The 18,259-nt window shown below is 41.6% G+C and overlaps 1 protein-coding gene across 3 annotated transcripts; it reads right to left on the bottom strand.

The window, feature by feature from the left end:
• Positions 1-2,576: 2,576 nt before the first annotated feature.
• LOC124290526 (cell wall integrity and stress response component 1-like) lies at positions 2,577-17,634 on the bottom strand. Of its 3 annotated transcripts, none has more exons than XM_046727273.1 (4): positions 17,567-17,634; positions 6,357-6,432; positions 3,961-4,235; positions 2,577-3,136 (listed from the first exon to the last, which is right to left on the bottom strand). In XM_046727273.1, the coding sequence occupies exons 2-4, from the start codon at positions 6,409-6,411 to the stop codon at positions 3,071-3,073; spliced, it is 396 nt and encodes a 131-aa protein (XP_046583229.1). In that variant the 5' UTR covers positions 6,412-6,432; positions 17,567-17,634; the 3' UTR covers positions 2,577-3,070. The 3 variants fall into 3 exon arrangements, with proteins under 3 accessions (XP_046583229.1, XP_046583230.1, XP_046583228.1); XM_046727274.1 differs by lacking the exon at positions 17,567-17,634 and adding an exon at positions 16,463-16,527; XM_046727272.1 differs by lacking the exon at positions 17,567-17,634 and adding an exon at positions 8,270-8,354.
• Positions 17,635-18,259: the final 625 nt, after the last annotated feature.

Genomic DNA, 18,259 nt, shown 5'->3' with positions numbered 1-18,259 from the left:
GTGGGGACATCAGATACTCGGGGGACCCGGGATATGTGTGACAGTGTGTATACATCAGGTACAGGGGAGACCCAGGATATGTGTGACAGTGTGTGGGGACATCAGGTACACGAGGGACCCAGGATATGTGTGACAGTGTGTGGGGACATCAGGTACACGGGGGACCCAGGATATGTGTGACAGTGTGTGGGGACATCAGATACTCGGGGGACCCAGAATATGTGTGACAGTGTGTATACATCAGGTACACGGGAGACCCAGGATATGTGTGACAGTGTGTGGGGACAACAGGTACACGAGGGACCCAGGATATGTGTGGCAGTGTGAGGGGACATCAGGTACACGGGGGACCCAGGGTATGTGTGACAGTGTGTGGGGACATCAGGTACACGGGGGACCAAGGATATGTGTGACAGTGTGAGGGGACATCAGGTACACGGGGGACCCAGGATATGTGTGACAGGTGTGTCAGGGGGAGGATCAGTGTTACAGTGTGTGGACCCAGGATATGGGTTACAGTGTGTGTGTGACAGTGTGTGGTACACGGGGGACCCAGAATATGTGTGACAGTGTGTGTGGACATCAGGTACACGGGGGACCCAGGATATGTGTGACAGTGTGTGTGGTCATCAGATACACGGTGGACCCAGAATATGTGTGACAGTGTGTGGGAATCAGGTACACGGGGGACCCAGGATATGTGTGACAGTGTATGGGGACATAGGGTATTTGCTAAGTGTATGGATCCTGATGATCAAATACTTTGGTCCCTCAAATTCAGCAACGTTAACGTGTGATCTCTACGTCTACGTCCTTAACGAAGCATTGATTTTTAGAGACTGTGATACTTTTCAGATGTTTTGTACCTTGTGGAAATGTTAATTCCTATCCATAAAATACTGCTCCACTTTTCTTGATGACATTTCGCCAAGTCAGTTGAACATCCACATCTGTATTGTTGTTTTGTCGATAGCAATCATTTCTAAATGGAAGAACTTTCCTTTTCGTAAAGTGCTAAGGTCATTAATGATATTAAAGGGAAGGCTATTCATTATATTTTTATGATCTCAGACTATAATCTTATTGATTTAATACCGTCCAATCCGTGCCGATGCAGATTAACATTTAAAGTGATTGGAAATGTTACAATTTTAATCATGCTTCTGGTTGCACTACGTTTGACCATATATTCCACCTGGCATGGTCTTGAAATTATTTTACCATTTTTAGTTGTTTCTTGTTCGTGTGTTTTGTTTTCATTTTCATGTGTTGTGGTTTGTGATTTTTCTTTGCTTGCGTATAGATGTATATGTGTGTGTGTGTGTGTGTGTGTGTGTGTGTGTGTGTGTGTGTGTGTGTGGGTGTGAATGTTGTGGGGGTGCGTCTGGGGACGTGTGGTCAGCGATAGGCATGAATATCAGATGTTTTGATAAAACTATTCCAAGACAGTTTTCACCTGACAGTCTCTTATTCCCGCCGGTCGGCCTTCCCGCACAGTAAACGTATTGGTATGTGGTGTTTAATGCAAGTCGACTGTGTCACTGGTTATAGTTGTAGCACTGGAAAAGCTATTCCTTCTTCATACAGTCTGTCGCTTGACATTGTACGACACCACATGCTGGTTTACGCATTAAACTTGTACCTTTTGGCTTTTATTATGTGAATTAGATATTTGCCAGCTTTAAATCTGTTTAAATCTATTGGTTGTGGTAGTATAAATGCCAAATAATACAAAAGCTATTTATGTGATATTGTACGGGCGCTTCTGTCAGTTTTGGGTTATGACCTCTGGTCATTCCGCTTGTCGTTACATATGTCATGAAAATACGACCATTGCAAACTGCATTCGGAGTTACTATAAGTGTAAAATATATCATATGTTCACGTCTCACTTGGTAGACTGAAACCTCGGGAGTCCAGGGCCCACTTACACAGAACAATCTTAGCGCTACAATTATTACAAATCCGCGATCTTAGGCTTCGGCTACAGTCGCCATCACCTTGCACAAAGCGATTGTAGGCTAATATCATTGTAAGCTACTACAGAAAATTACAATTGGTCCGGACCAGTCTTAGTAGCAAATTTCGTTGTAGTCTGGGACAAAATGGCGTTGTGCAAGTGAAGAAAGGTAATTGTATGATTGTAAAGTTGATTGTAGGGGCCTAAGATTGATTGTAACTAAGATTACTCTGTGCAAATGGTCCCAGAACGCTGCCGTCGTGGGAGGAACTGGTTATCCAGAGCAAAGCGTCGCTGAGTGAACGTCTGTGACTTGAGTGACTTGTGAGTTCTGTTGTTGTTTGTAATACTATTACCAGCTGTCAGCCTGGTACACTACACAAGTCGTGGACCCTCGACTCATTCTTTGAACCCAACGTGCGCCCGAACATGGCGCAGACAACCAAGGATCTAATTTGGAGGAAAAATGGATTCGACCCGAAACTAGGCGGACCTTGTCAAGATACATGACAGTTTGGATAGAAATTAGGACAGTTCTGTTAAGACTGGTTAGATCCCGAGCGGGACGAAGTTGCTGGAACATCGGTTGTTTCCACACAATAAACACAAGTGTGTGGACATTTGTACATTCATATGTTTATTGTTTAACAAATTCAACAACTGCACAAAGGACTTTTCGAAACACACCCATGACTTACAGAGTAGCATACGCCACTACAACGAGGCCTCAACACTCGATAACCCAAGAAACAGTACATTAGGTTCATTCTAACATTCAGTTGTGACTTTATACACAATCAGAACCTGATATCAACAGACGCTCTTCACAACAAAGCACACGATTGTATCGTATTTATGTAAGCAGAAAGCCACTAGACGCGTGTTAAGAACAAGTTATAGTCTTTACAATGCAGGAGAAGTGCCAGCCCTCTCATGTGCAGCAAGCTGTGTCAATGACGGGGCCCATCATCACAGTGGGAGAGTCAAAAGGCCCAGCAACATCGTCGACGACGGCCTACAGTCACAGGAAGTACATACAGGAAGTTGCCATACAGAATGAGTTGTCTTATGTACATGAATGAGATTGGTTGTCCTGGTCACGTGACGCGCCTACAGGAGCTTTGCGATCACGAGGAACAGGAAGCCGAACAGCATGCTGGGAACAGTCTTGACAGCCTGAAACAAAAGGTGAATGTACATAACTGTTCCCTTTGATTTCCTATCTTACAATATCTTCTGGATGTCCTCTGTTACATCTCGAGGCGAGAGGGGTAGCTCAAGTGTTAAAGCGTTCGATCGTCACGGCGAGGACTCAACATGGGTACAAATGTCTAAGCCTATTTCTGGTGTCCCGTCAGAATAATTTGGGAATATTCCTAAAAGAGACACACAATCTCAGTCACTCATCTGTTTACCCTCTTACTCACTCACTCACTCACTCATTCACTCACACACACGTGCCACATAGTTAATAGAATGCGTGACTGTTGGGTCTGCCGGTTTTCTTCCCATATTAAGCAGGCACCTCGGGATATAAATGCAATACTGTCAAAACCCATGTCACTCACTACAATCAGGACACAAAATGCAGACGCTGCTTATAACATGGCCATATCCCTCATTTCTAAGAATGTCGCAACTCCAATATTTCTAAAAAGCTGGAGTGAGATGGGTTTAAAGTCATTTGGCTTGTAAACTATCCATCGTCAGAATCACGACAAGGTGTTGTTTGTTTGTTTAACGCCGCTCTCAGCAATATTCCAGCGACATGGTGGCAGTACGTAAATAATCGAGTCTGGACAAGACAATCCAGTGATCAACAGCATGAGCATCGATCTGCGCAAATTGGATACGATGACATGTGTCAACCAGGTCAGCGAGCCTGACCACCCGATCCCGATAATCGCCTCTTCCGACAAGCATGGGTTACTGAAGATCAATTCTAATCCGGATCTTCACGAGTCATGACAAGGTGTACTAGACTATGGTGGTGTTCCTACCGCGCCTGTTGTAGATGGTGGAGACGCTGGAGAAGACGCCGGTGGAGACGCTGGTGAAGACGCTTCTGAAGACTCTTGTGTACTAGTTCCGGTCGCACCGGATGCCGTTGATCCTCTCGTCGATTCGGTCGAAGATCGTGTGGATGATGGTGATGATGACGACGACGACGACGACGACGACGACGACGACGCCGATGATGATGATGATGATGATGATGGCGATGATCCGTCGGTCGTGCCCTCACTTGGGTCTGGTGTAGCAGCGTGTGTGGTACCTATTGTGGACGGTGGACGCAATGTAGGACACGACAATGGACACATAAAATTTATCGATGTTAGTCTGACCAGCGTAAATGTAAAATTCACTCACTGGCAAATATGAAAATAATGGATATGAAGGATTATCATTCTTTCCTTCATTTACGTAATATGCTTTTCTACAAGTAAATGGATATACCCATAAGAAATCTCCTTTAAAATCAGGTTGCGACTACACAACTGTAAATCTCGCGCCAGGACCAGCTGAACGATTTACTACAATTCAACCATAATCACGCCTAAACAATCACGGGTATTTTCCATTTTTTACGCACTACAAAATATCTTATATATTCCAGTTTTGAACTTTTTGGCTTGCCCTTGTGTGTGAAGTAAGAACTACCTGTGTGCAGTGTGTCACTAACTTATGTGTGTAAAGTGTGACTTATCCCTGTGTGTAATGTGTGACGGTGTATGTGCTTAAACTGCGATGTACCCATATCTGAAATGCGTAACTGTGGATGTGCTTAAACTTTCATTTACCAATGTGTTTAATGTATAACTTACCCATGTGTTTAATGTATAACTTACCCATGTGTTTAAACTGTGATTTACACATGTTTGTAATGTGTCACTTATTCGTGTGTGTAAAGTGTGAGTTACCAATATGTGTAGTGTGTGACTTACCAATATGTGTAATGTGTGACTTACCAATATGTGTAATGTTTGACTTACCAATATGTGTAATGTGTGACTTACCAATATGTGTAATGTGTGACTTACCAATATGTGTGTGACTTACCAATGTGTGTGTGTGTGACTTACCAATATGTGTAATGTGTAATGTGTGACTTACCAAATGTGTATGTGACTTACCAAATATGTGTGACTTACCAATATGTGTAATGTGTGACTTACCAATATGTGTAATGTGTGACTTACCAATATGTGTAATGTGTGTTACCAATATGTGTAATGTGTTACCAATATATGTGTAATAATGTGACTTACCAATATGTGTAATGTGTGACTTACCAATATGTGTAATGTGTGACTTACCAATATGTGTAATGTGTGACTTACCAATATGTGTAATGTGTGACTTACCAATATGTGTAATGTGTGACTTACCAATATGTATAATGTGTGACTTACCAATATGTGTAATGTGTGACTTACCAATATGTGTAATGTGTGACTTACCAATATGTGTAATGTGTGACTTACCAATATGTGTAATGTGTGACTTACCAATATGTGTAATGTGTGACTTACCAATATGTGTAATATGTGACTTACCAAATGTGTGACTTACCAATATGTGTAATGTGACTTACCAATATGTGTAATGTGTGACTTACCAATATGTGTGACTTACCAATATGTGTATGTGTGACTTAATGTGTGACTTACCAAATAATGTGTGATGTACCAATATGTGTAATGTGTGACTTACCAATATGTGTAATGTGTGACTTACCAATATGTGTAATGTGTGACTTACCAATATGTGTAATGTGTGACTTACCAATATGTATGTGTAATGTGTGACTTACCAATATGTGTAATGTGTGACTTACCAATATGTGTAATGTGTGACTTGACTTACCAATATGTGTGTAATGTGTGACTTACCAATATGTGTAATGTGACTTACCAATATGTGTACCAAATGTGTGTAATGTGTGACTTACCAATATGTGTAATGTGTGACTTACCACCAATGTGTAATGTGTGTGTGACTTACCAATATGTGTGTAATGTGTGACTTACCAATATGTATAATGTGTGACTCACCAATATGTGTAATGTGTGACTAACTAAGGTATTTTATACTGGTGTATTGTGTGACTTACTCATGCGTGTAACGTGTGATAAGCAACCGTGTGTGTTCCCATGTCTTAGTAATCTGTCGCCGCAAAACTGAACCAAATGAACGATTTACCTGTGCAGGGTGTGATGACTATAGTGGATACTGTGTGAGTTCTTACTGTGTATATGGTATGACTAACTTGTGCGCTCGTGTTTTGGATTATGTGTCGTGTGTCCAGATTCTACTTGCCTTACCCATACATTCAACGCAGCGGCACAAAACGTTTGTATGTCCCAATCTGCATCTGCCTGGCTACATTACTCACCTACAATAGCAAAGGCCAGCAAGACCAGGGCCAGATATGCGCAGAGGAACTTCATTGTGGCTGTTGTGTCTGGGATCTGTTGACAAGAACAAAACGTCTAGGAACAAAAAATATTGCAGCATATCATTCTTAAAATCGAAGTGTGTGCATGCGTGCGTATGTGTGTGTTAATGTAGTTTTAAAAAATTACTCCCAATAATACTTCGGAAAATAATTAGTCCTCATATTTGTGGCTTGAAGTTCATACATAATGCGCCAAATTTGACACATGTTATTGCTCATTATCATTACCCAGGTTTAAGGATCAGTGTTAATTGGATTTTCATTCTCAGCTCCCCGTGAATCATACAAACATGCAGTAACCGTCTTTTCCAATCGGGTACCCATTGACTGCTAAGTGAACAGAGGTTTATTTCGAAGGAAGTCACTTCCCTAAGGAGACTGCAATAAGGGCTTCAGTGATGGTCAGGACAGAAGCCCAAGAAACTCCCAGTAGTCAAAATGCCGACCAGGGGCCCGTTTCCTCAAAGCGATCGTAGCGCTAAGATGATCGTACCTCCCATACTTTAACATAGACTTACGACTGTCGTTGTGCTACGATCGCTTTGAGGAACAGGGCCCTGGACCCAGAACAACTCGTAATTTCACCTGTATTTTGACCTGCGCAGTGTATTGCCTTCAAGTAGAATTATAATCCTCAGCTGACTATTCAATATTATTGAAGTGGCGGAACGACCTGCATGAAACTTAGTTCATGTCTCAATGTCCTTGGGTTCGATTGTCGACTGTGGGTCAAACTCTAGACAGGCGATTTTCTCCACAAACATCAAAGCCATGGCACTGACAGATTGGAAGGACCAAGTGGGTATGTGGCAGACTATTAGGTTTCTGTATTGGTCTATGGTTTGTTGAAGGCATTTATTCCTAATCGGAACGTTGTCACAAATGGAGTCAAACTACTTCTCGCTGGTTTCCTACACACAGCTGTTACACAATATGTCCAATCAACGAACGAGACGCTATCACATGACGGATCACAAGACTGTTAGATAGTACCTACGACATCAGTAGTACAAGATACAGCAAGATGTCAAACGTTGTGGAGGAGCCCACCTGATAACAACTACACCGACCTTGTAAAGACAGCCACATATCCAGCGATATGGACATACAGTTGACTACGTTTATAGCAAGCCGTGTATAACGAACTGACGGATATGACGCACTGTCCTTTGGTCAAACCTGGGCCCAGTTTCACAAAGCTCTCGTAAGCCTAAGATCTCGTAACTTTTCTCGTAGCATTCGTACTTCCTATTCTGTAACATTGACTTACGATAGTCTTAGCGCTACGAGAGCTTTGTAAAACGGGGCCCTGGACCAGATTGCACACTGTCCGGGTACAACGGTCATACAGTATAGGAACCCGTGTCGTATGTCAGCATGTCTTCGTTACTCGAATACGAGCAAGACACGCCAATCCTCACTACTCATTGTTCAATGTTTCATTATAAATATCTCACAATACTTCGTTGTATTGTCGTATTGATTGATGTAAGATATTAAAGCTTCATGCACAAGAGTCAAAGTGTAAAGTATAATTGTCAAAGATTCGAGTACAATTGTCAAATATTCAGGTACAACTGTCAAAGCTTCATGTACAATTGTCAAAGCTTCATGTACAATTCCAAGCTTCCAAATACGATGCTCAGAGTTCAGAGTTCCATGTACGATAGTCAAAAATTCATGACCGATCTTCAAAGTCTATGTACTATCTAAAAGATTTCGTGGCAATATTTAAAGACTCATTCACGACAGTCACATTTTCAGGCACAATACTCAAACTTCCATGTATGATAGTCAAAGTGTCAAGCACAATAGTCAAAGCTTTATGAAATACTGAGTTACTCCCCTACCTTCTGCGACTGTCAACTGGGCACAGCTGAGGTGTAAAAGGATGATGCGATGAAAGTAAACCACTTTTATATCTGCTCCTTGATAAGATAGGCGTTGTGATTAATCCTGACACAGAGGGTCCTTCATGACGCTCATGGGCGAGACTGGGGAGATAGGCTTTACCTAGTATGTCGCAACGGGAAAACTTTGAACTGCTCTAGCAAACAATCACGAGTTGGGTCAACCTGATACAGAGCTTCATCAGCATGAGCACAGCATGGTCAGGAGTGACTCCAACAACCCTGGCCATTTGTCAGTTAGAGGACAACGTGGTTTGTACCCGACAGGCGCAGTCTAATGTTATTCTTCTGTTCATCAATTCAGAGAAGTGAGTGAGTATGGTTTTACGCCGCTTTTAGCAATATTCCAGCAATATCACAGCGGGGGACACCAGAAATGGGCTTTACACATTGAATCCATGTGGGGAATCGAACCAGGATCTTCAGCGTGACGAGCGAACGCTTTAACCACTAGGCTACACCACCGCCCTTCATCAAGTCAGAAAATGTGAAAGTGGACTGTTATGATATGGATACTACCGGAATAAAGCAAAATCCCAAAAGAACGAGGTATTGATAAGATCCATTTAACCCATAGGAAGTTCCTTATTAAAGAAACATAAACTGACGACCGAAAGAAAGTATACACCCATTTTTTATGGAGGCTTTACACGAAAGAAACATTGATGATGAAGTACTTGACACGGATATAACAGATGTATTTTGGACCTTAAGTTGGCAATGTTTCGACGTCTGTTTGTAGTCCAACAAGGTTTAGATATGTTAGGTAGGTTCCAATTTGGCCCGGGAGTTTATATCAGTTGTTTTATCAGTGGGCTTCGTGTGACTGAGTAATAGGATTTGTTCTTTTTGACACTTATTTTGAAATCATTAAAATATTTACGGTAAGGAGGTAAGGATCGTGTGTTTAAAATACATTGTTTTTAAAAATCATTCGTGATAATTTATTAGAGGTTGACAACAACGACACAGACGTTCTTGTTAAACTCATCCTTGTGAAGAATGTCAAAACCTTAGCTCTCATTCGTTTAGCTCCGGGGCGGTGGGGTAGCCTAGTGGTTAAAGCGTTCGATCGTTACGCCGGAGACCCGGGTTCGATTCCCCACATGAGTACAATGTGTGAAGCCCATTTCTGGTGTCTCCCGCCGTGATATTGCTGGAATATTACTAAAGGCGGCGTAAAACTAAACTCACTCACTCACTCGTTTAGCTCCGGTTGTGGGAAGTCCTGAATATACATTTTGAATATATTCTTATTAGAAGCTTTTACATTATAACTAGTATATTTCAGCGTTTAACCAGTCCTAACCATGCCATTTTCAAGTGTTTTATTATTACAAACAAATATGAAACGATAGTCCTCTATTGCTGCACAGTTTGTGATAGCAATATTCTATAAATGTACATGGCCACATGTTGTTCCAGTTTCAACACGATAATGCCAAAAAGTATTATCTTTCTGCCTGTGTCATTTCCATACGCCTATGTCGCTCTTATTTTATTTTCCGGATTTTCTAAACCAAAGGCAAGTAGTGCGCCTTGATGTTTGCAAATGCATGGTGGATACACAGCTCTTCAGTTACTAAAGATTGGAAGTCTTGGATTTAATCTGTAGAAATACTAGACTGAATGGTTAAGTCTTCAAATAGGCTATAAAGTTAATGGTCTTAAGACATTCTGACTCCGAAATATGCAAAAATGGTTTAAGAAAATAACAAGTGTTACTTGTGTTATTTTACAGGCCTCTGCAATACGATCTCTAGTCTCTACTACTGAACTCTTACCCATGAAGATCCGGGTTAGAATTGATCAGTAACCCATGATTGTCGGAAGAGGCGACTAACGGGATCGGGTGGTCAGGCTCGCTGACTTGGTTGATACATGTCATCGGTTCCCAATTACGCAGATCGATGCTCATGCTGTTGATCACTGGATTGTCTTGTCCAGAATTGATTTTTTACAGACCGCCACCATATAGCTGGAATATTGCTGAGTGCGGCGTAAAACTAAACTCACTCACTGAACTCTTTAAGCTAGTTGATGTCAATATTCTACCAATTCTTTGTAATGGGTTTAACACATTGGGGACATATCACGGCAAAATAATAGAATATGTTCAAGATGGCACTTCAAGGTTGGCTTAGTTTAACAACCAATATATTTGTGGGAAATTGTGTCCTGGCGGTCATTGGTAAAGGTTCCATCGCCATAGAGACTGGAAGATATTCCTTCACAACATTCTCAGAGAGGTTATGCATTTATTGTGATCATGTATTTAGTAAAGATAAAAAACAGTAACTATTTCTACATAAATTATCAATTAGACACATCTGTAAAAATTCCGACATGCTCGTGGGCCCCAAAGCGATTCTACCCCTGCCTGCAAAGTGTGGAATCTGTTATTGTGCTAGCCCTGTTCCGATATGACAGGGATACTGCGCAGCATATTTACATATACCTTAAAGGCACAGAATATGATATAGGAAGCAAGTGTAAATATACCATGCATCTGAAAATGTATAAATTGGTCAGAGGGATAAGTTGCCACTAGGTCAGGGCAGGGCAGGGTTCGGTGTGACGTAACAGGGTAGGTCGAGAGTCCTCAGAGAGTTCAGGTTATCGTACATCACTGTCCCTATCCGTATACTTTGGTCGACTATGACAGGTGTCGTCATATGTGCTTTCTATACATGATCATATGACATGATGACATGCTGTGGTGTAATTAAAAGCGATAAATCACTTTAAACAACCGATCGTGCAATTCCGACTATTCTAAGAGCACATGTTTGTATGTGTAACGCCACACGCCTCAAAATTACATGTGTATGGCGTCGGACTATTAATCAGGCAAATCTGGAACGGACAATCCAGTAATTGACATAAATACAAGCAAAGACTAGTCAATTGTTCACCAGGGCCTCTATTCTCGAAATGTTCGTAGCCCTACGAACTTCTTAAGACCATTCGTAACACATTGGCTACGATCAACGTTAAGAATTCTTAGGGCTACGAACGTTTCGAGAATAAGGGCCCTGGAAAGATCGGGAATGCCAAAATAGAGAACTGCATCGGACATCAGTTTTTGTCACTGATGCACCAAATTCTTAAATGTTCCTATACATGTTTAGGCCTAAATGTTGTAACTGTGATCGAACCGTATTTCATAAACACATACACGATGCAGTCTGAAACGACTCTTCTTTTAGCAAAGATTTCTTCTGGATGTGGAATGAGTTTATCGCTTCTATTTATTGAAAAACGATATATCGTATCCGGCCAAGATCGGATGCTTACAATGTGTGGCTGATGGTCTCGCCATATTGTCCAGTGGCGTAGGCAGGTGCTCATGCTGTCAGTCACTGGTTTGCCCAGCATGTACGTCATTACTTACAGACTGTCGGGATATACTCAGATAGAACTGGTTCCCAATAGTCTATACTCGTAGTAGGAGGCGACATGACGGATACGAAGACTTTCTTAACGGCATATCATCGTATCATTGCTCTTGATATCAACCACTGATTTGCCGAGTTCAGATTCAGTGACATACACGCATTCGTGGTTTTAGCAGTTATATTGCTGAGTGCGGTGTACAGCAATACTCACTCACTCTCCGACTCCACAAACCCGTGAAGGTCCGGATTAGAATATTGATCTTCAGTAACCCATGCTTGCCGTAAGAGGCGACTAACGTGATCGGGAGGTCAGACTCGCTGACTTGGTTGATAAATGTCATCGGTTCCCAATTGCGCAGATCGATGTTCATGATGTTGATCACTGGATTGTCTGGTCCAGACTCGATTAGTTACAGACCGCCGCCATATAGCTGGAATATTGCTGAGTGCGGCATAAAACTAAACTCACTCACCCACTCACTCTGATTTCACTAACCCGAACAATGGCAAACACTAGTGTGCACTGTTGGTTTGTTGGTCGTGATCAGGGTCAACAGGCAGTCGATAACAGCTTCGGTATTATTAGTATCACTGATACAAGCCGTGTAATATAGGTGTTATCAGTCACTGTGTTTGTAGGGTCACTTCACACGCAGCCTCATCTATGATAGATAACATGTAGGATGTACTCTGTTAGATATTTTTATGACTCGAAATATAAATCAGTCGCTGGTCGAAATGGAATTAAAGTGAAATTTAACAAAAGCAAACATAGTATCTCCATGGTCTGGTTGACTAAACTCAGTATAAAACAGAATATACAATTTTTATTATTAAATTCTTTCACGGTTCACATATATAAAATGATAGATTCTCGGGGAACAGGTGGCCAAAATGTACCTTAGATATGCGAATTAATTGTACTTGTTAACAGTGACGTTTCTATGTACACCTTACTGATTATGATAATGTCCGAAACATACTCAATACGACAGTGTTTTTTCGACTATGAATAGCGATAGCAAATGACAATCGTGATGTCGTGTTGATATGACAGGTAACACTACTGGAAGTGGGGATGAAGATAGGTCACGTGATACGTGCATATACAATGAACCACTCCCTGTTGTCCTACACTATGTACAATGGATCACTGCCTGTTGCCCTACACAGTGTACAATGGATCACTCCCTGTTGTCCTACACTATGTACAATGGATCACTCCCTGTTGTCCTACACTATGTACAATGGATCACTCCCTGTTGTCCCTACACTATGTACAATGGATCACTCCCTGTTGTCCTACACTATGTACAATGGATCACTCCCTGTTGTCCTACACTATGTACAATGGATCACTCCCTGTTGTCCTACACTATGTACAATGGATCACTCCCTGTTGTCCTACACTATGTACAATGGATCACTCCCTGTTGTCCTACACTATGTACAATGGATCACTGTCCCTGTTGTCCTACACTATGTACAATGGATCACTCCCTGTTGTCCTACACTATGTACAATGGATCACTCCCTGTTGTCCTACACTATGTACAATGGATCACTCCCTGTTGTCCTACACTATGTACAATGGACCACTCCCTGTTGTCCTACACTATGTACAATGGCCCACTCCCTGTTGTCCTACACTATGTACAATGGATCACTCCCTGTTGTCCTACACTATGTACAATGGACCACTCCCTGTTGTCCTACACTATGTACAATGGATCACTCCCTGTTGTCCTACACTATGTACAATGGATCACTCCCTGTTGTCCTACACTATGTACAATGGCCCACTCCCTGTTGTCCTACACTATGTACAATGGATCACTCCCTGTTGTACAATGGATCACACTATGTACAATGGCCCACTCCCTGTTGTCCTACACTATGTACAATGGATCACTCCCTGTTGTCCTACACTATGTACAATGGATCACTCCCTGTTGTCCTACACTATGTACAATGGCCCACTCCCTGTTGTCCTACACTATGTACAATGGATCACTCCCTGTTGTCCTACACTATGTACAATGGATCACTCCCTGTTGTCCTACACTATGTACAATGGCCCACTCCCTGTTGTCCTACACTATGTACAATGGACCCACTCCCTGTTGTCCTACACTATGTACAATGGATCACTCCCTGTTGTCCTACACTATGTACAATGGATCACTCCCTGTTGTCCTACACTATGTACAATGGATCCTACACTATGTTGGATCCTGTCCACTATGTACAATGGATCACTCCCTGTTGTCCTACACTATGTACAATGGATCACTCCCTGTTGTCCTACACTATGTACAATGGCCCACTCCCTGTTGTCCTACACTATGTACAATGGATCACTCCCTGTTGTCCTACACTATGTACAATGGCCCACTCCCCTGAATCACTATCCTAAACCATGTACAATGGACCACTCCCTGTTGTCCTACACTATGTACAATGGACCACTTCCCTGTTGTCCTACACTATGTACAATGGATCACTCCCTGTTGTCCTACACTATGTACAATGGACCACTCCCTGTTGTCCTACACTATGTACAATGAATCACTCCCTGTTGTCCTACACTATGTAATCTACCGTCCTGTTGCCCCTACGACGTAGGGGCGCAACTGTGCGACTATGTACAATGCACTACTCCCTGTAGTCATACACTATGTACAATGAAAACCAGTAGTTAACTGGCACTAAATTGGAAGTTGACATCCATAAAATTCTTGCCTTTATGAAATAAGATAAACAAAAGCATTCATCTCTCTCCTTATAGTGCTGGAAGAGTGCATGTAGAGATGACCAAAATGAGAAGAATTTGTCGATATCACAATTTGTAACGTCATAATACTTAATTATCTCCCTTTTCACGTGACTGATAAATGACTCGGTTGAATGTCTACTGTGTCTGAAAATAACTTGTTTTACGACGTATTATGGCATTAATTAGATTATTATGTTTTCCTTTCATACCAAGTAAAATATTCTATTTTATGAACTGTAACGGAATATCCAAATCGGATAAAAGCAATGACTTGATACCTTGATATCTTAAAGAATTTCACTGTTCAAAAATAGATGGGTAATTGATTCAATGTTATGTTTATAAAAACTACAAATGGGAGAGTCTATACACTTAATCTTAAACAAAAACTGCTTTGTAGGTAAATTATTAATAATTCTCTATTGTAACCATCCTAGATCAGTGCTATAGGTGCACTTCCATGGGATATTTGTTCTTAATATCGGCCTGATCTAGGACAACGCAGTGCTTTGGTCTGATAATTGATTCTACGATTTAGAAATGTACCTTTCTTTGATGATAAAACACGACTGTATGTGATGTGAACCAGTCTGTATTGTGATCCTACATGTACACCTACCCGTCGTTAATACATAGCTACGTATCTCGAATCAACGCCCGTATTAACTCAAAGAATCTCGTAAACATACACACTTGGAATTCTATTAACATCCATATCTCAAAACGTTTACTTATAGAAAAACTGAAATATTTCGATTGAAATATGATTATTTGGTTAACAGCTATGAAACAGAAATCACGAAACAGTTGAGTTTTTGTTTTGCATTGAAAAGGGAATAGCAGATATTAGTGGGAAACTCGACCACATGGACGGTGTGATTTTATGCCGCTTTAGTAAATAACACCATCTCGGCGGGTGCACGGATATATGGCACAGATCAAACACGGGTCGAACGCCAAAATGAGCACACGTTTTCACAAGGTAGGCAACTCTACTGTCCATCTGTGGTGACTTGCATGGCATATTTAATCATCATTTATAGACCGTGTGCCTGGAGCGCGGTTTTTCGATCCCGGGCCGTGTATTGCCAAACTACCCTGGCAGGTGGTAGTTATTGTTACTCTGCCTGGTGCTCGGACAGAGTGAGTTAGAAACTATTACGATGCTTCTAGCAATATTCCAGTAATATCACAATAGGGGTCACCAGAAATGGGCTTCACACATTGTACCCATGCCTTCGACGTGACATGCTCTTACCACGACGTGACGCAGGCACTCGCGCACGCACATGCAGGTCGACTTACCACTGAGGTTTTACGCCGCTTTTAGCCCAGCCGCGGGGACACCTGATAAACATGTGGGGAAGAAGATATCCTTGTTACACACAGGTGCTATGGTAGTCGTTTTTCAACGCTGAATCTGTTATGGGAAATCTTCCCTTCACCCTATATTTATTCTTTGAAGCGCATGCGTCAAACCTGTCATGGTGCGATCCCCTGTCTCTAGGCGTGTAGCATTTTTACGATTAGGAAATCCAGTTGGACATAGAATATAATTACTCGCTTTTAATGTTACGTACTTCGCAACACTGCCCGTTGTATTCCCGCTATCTGTGTTGGTGACTCATTAACCCACATGGCACTTTTAGATAACTGTATTTGTCCTTTAATTCTAATCACAAGATCCCCATAGAATAACAAAACATAAAAATATTCTTACTATTTTTGCGATTTAGAATAAGTCGATCGTCCAACGCATAACAAGTTTGCCCATGTTTGATTCAGCAAAATTTGCCGTTTGATCATTTTTTAAAGAAAAAATGCAAATTTCATGGACATGCAAGCAGTCTGAACGTTTTCCATTGTATTTAAGAATTGGTGAACTACCCTTGTCGGAAACCATTGGATGTATGATTTTAGGCTGGATTAAAATATAGAAAGTGGCAGAACTTCACTCACCTTATTGTTGCAATCAAATGCGTGAGACGACGCACCTGCACGATGTATTCTGTAGGTGTCTTACCTCGCAGATAGACGGCGCTGATTGCTGTTGGTGACAACGTCACCAGGCGATAAGATAACGGCAAACTGTCACGAACACAATGTTCAAACAAAACGTTGTCAGGGTGACAGAGAAGTAGACAGTAAGTCATTTCTGTATCAGTAGAAATGTGACCTGTGCAATTTGGAAAATTTAAGAAAAAAATTGGCAAACCGTCAATCATTAAAAACTTGACCCATATGCGAGTGAGTGAGTATAGTTTTAGGCCGCTTTTAGCAATATTCCAGCAATATCACGGCGGGGGACACCGGAAATGGGCTTCACATATTGTGCCCATGTGGGGAATCGAACCCGGGTCTTCGGCGTGACGAGCCAACGCTTTAACCACTAGGCTACCCCACCGCCCCCCACACAGGTCGAAACATATAAGGGCAATACTCTCGAAAGTCGTTTTACCCGAATCACCATCTCACATTTAGTCGTTTATGAACCTGTTATGAAATCTTCCCTTCACCCTATATTTATTCTTAATTATTTTTCGGATACGCTGAATCACATCTTTTGAAGTGCATGCGTCAAACCTGTCATGGTGCGATCCCCCTGTCTCTAGGCGTGTAGCATTTTTACGATTAGGAAATCCAGTTGGCCATAGAATATAATTACTCGCTTTTAATGTTACGTACTTCGCAACACTGCCCGTTGTATTCCCGTTATCTGTGTTGGTGACTCATTAACTCACATGGCACTTTTAGATAACTGTATTTGTCCTTTAATTCTAATCACAAGATCCCCATAAAATAACAAAACATAAACATATTCTTACTATTTTTGCGATTTAGAATAAGTCGATCGTCCAACGCATACTAAGTTTGCCCATGTTCGATTCAGCAAAATTTGCCGTTTGATCATTTTTAAAGAAAAAATACAAATTTCATGGACATGCAAGCAGTCTGAACGTTTTCCATTGTATTTAAGAATTGGTGAACTACCCTTGTCGAGAAACCATTGGATGTATATTTTAGGCTGGATTAAAATATAGAAAGTGGCTGAACTTCACTCACCTTACTGTTGCAATATAAATGCGTGAGACGACGCACCTGCACGATGTATTCTTACCTCGCAAATAGACGGCGCTGATTGCAGATGGTGACAACGTCACCAGGCGATAAGATAACGGCAAACTGTCACAAACACAATGTTAAAAAAACACGTTGTCAGGGTGACAGAGAAGTAGACATGAAGTCATTTCTGTCTTGCTGACAATTTATTACTGAAGGCTTGATGTTTTGAAAGTAAAGCGTGGAGTGATTTCACAGGGGGTTATTTAAAGTACAGGACCGATTAAACAGAGGCTGGATCACACGGTCTGTGAGGCATCAGTAGGAAAGTGACTTGTGCAATTTGGAAAATATAAGAAAAAAAATTGTCAAGCCCTCAATCATTAAAAACTTGACCCGTATGTGACTGAGTGAGTATAGTTTTAGGCCGCTTTTAGCAATATTCCAGCAATATCACGGCGGGGGACACCGGAAATGGGTTTCACATAGTGTACCCATGTGGGGAATCAAACTCGGGTTCGAAATATACGTCTATGAGGTGATGAGGCAAGGTAAAATTGGGACTAGCGAACACTGCACATATATCCCGACGTGCACAATGGGTATGGCTTCTTATAGTAGCCCGGACTAACACCAGCTTAAAGTACCAGCCTATTGAAATACCATGGATGTCTTTACAGTATACCGTTACTGCCG

Source organism: Haliotis rubra, unplaced genomic scaffold (genome assembly GCF_003918875.1).
Source record: "Haliotis rubra isolate DU_JTF1 unplaced genomic scaffold, ASM391887v1 Scf468, whole genome shotgun sequence".
Lineage (NCBI taxonomy): Eukaryota > Metazoa > Mollusca > Gastropoda > Lepetellida > Haliotidae > Haliotis > Haliotis rubra.
Note: the sequence above shows the minus strand (reverse complement) of the source record. Positions and strands in the feature narration are given on the sequence as shown.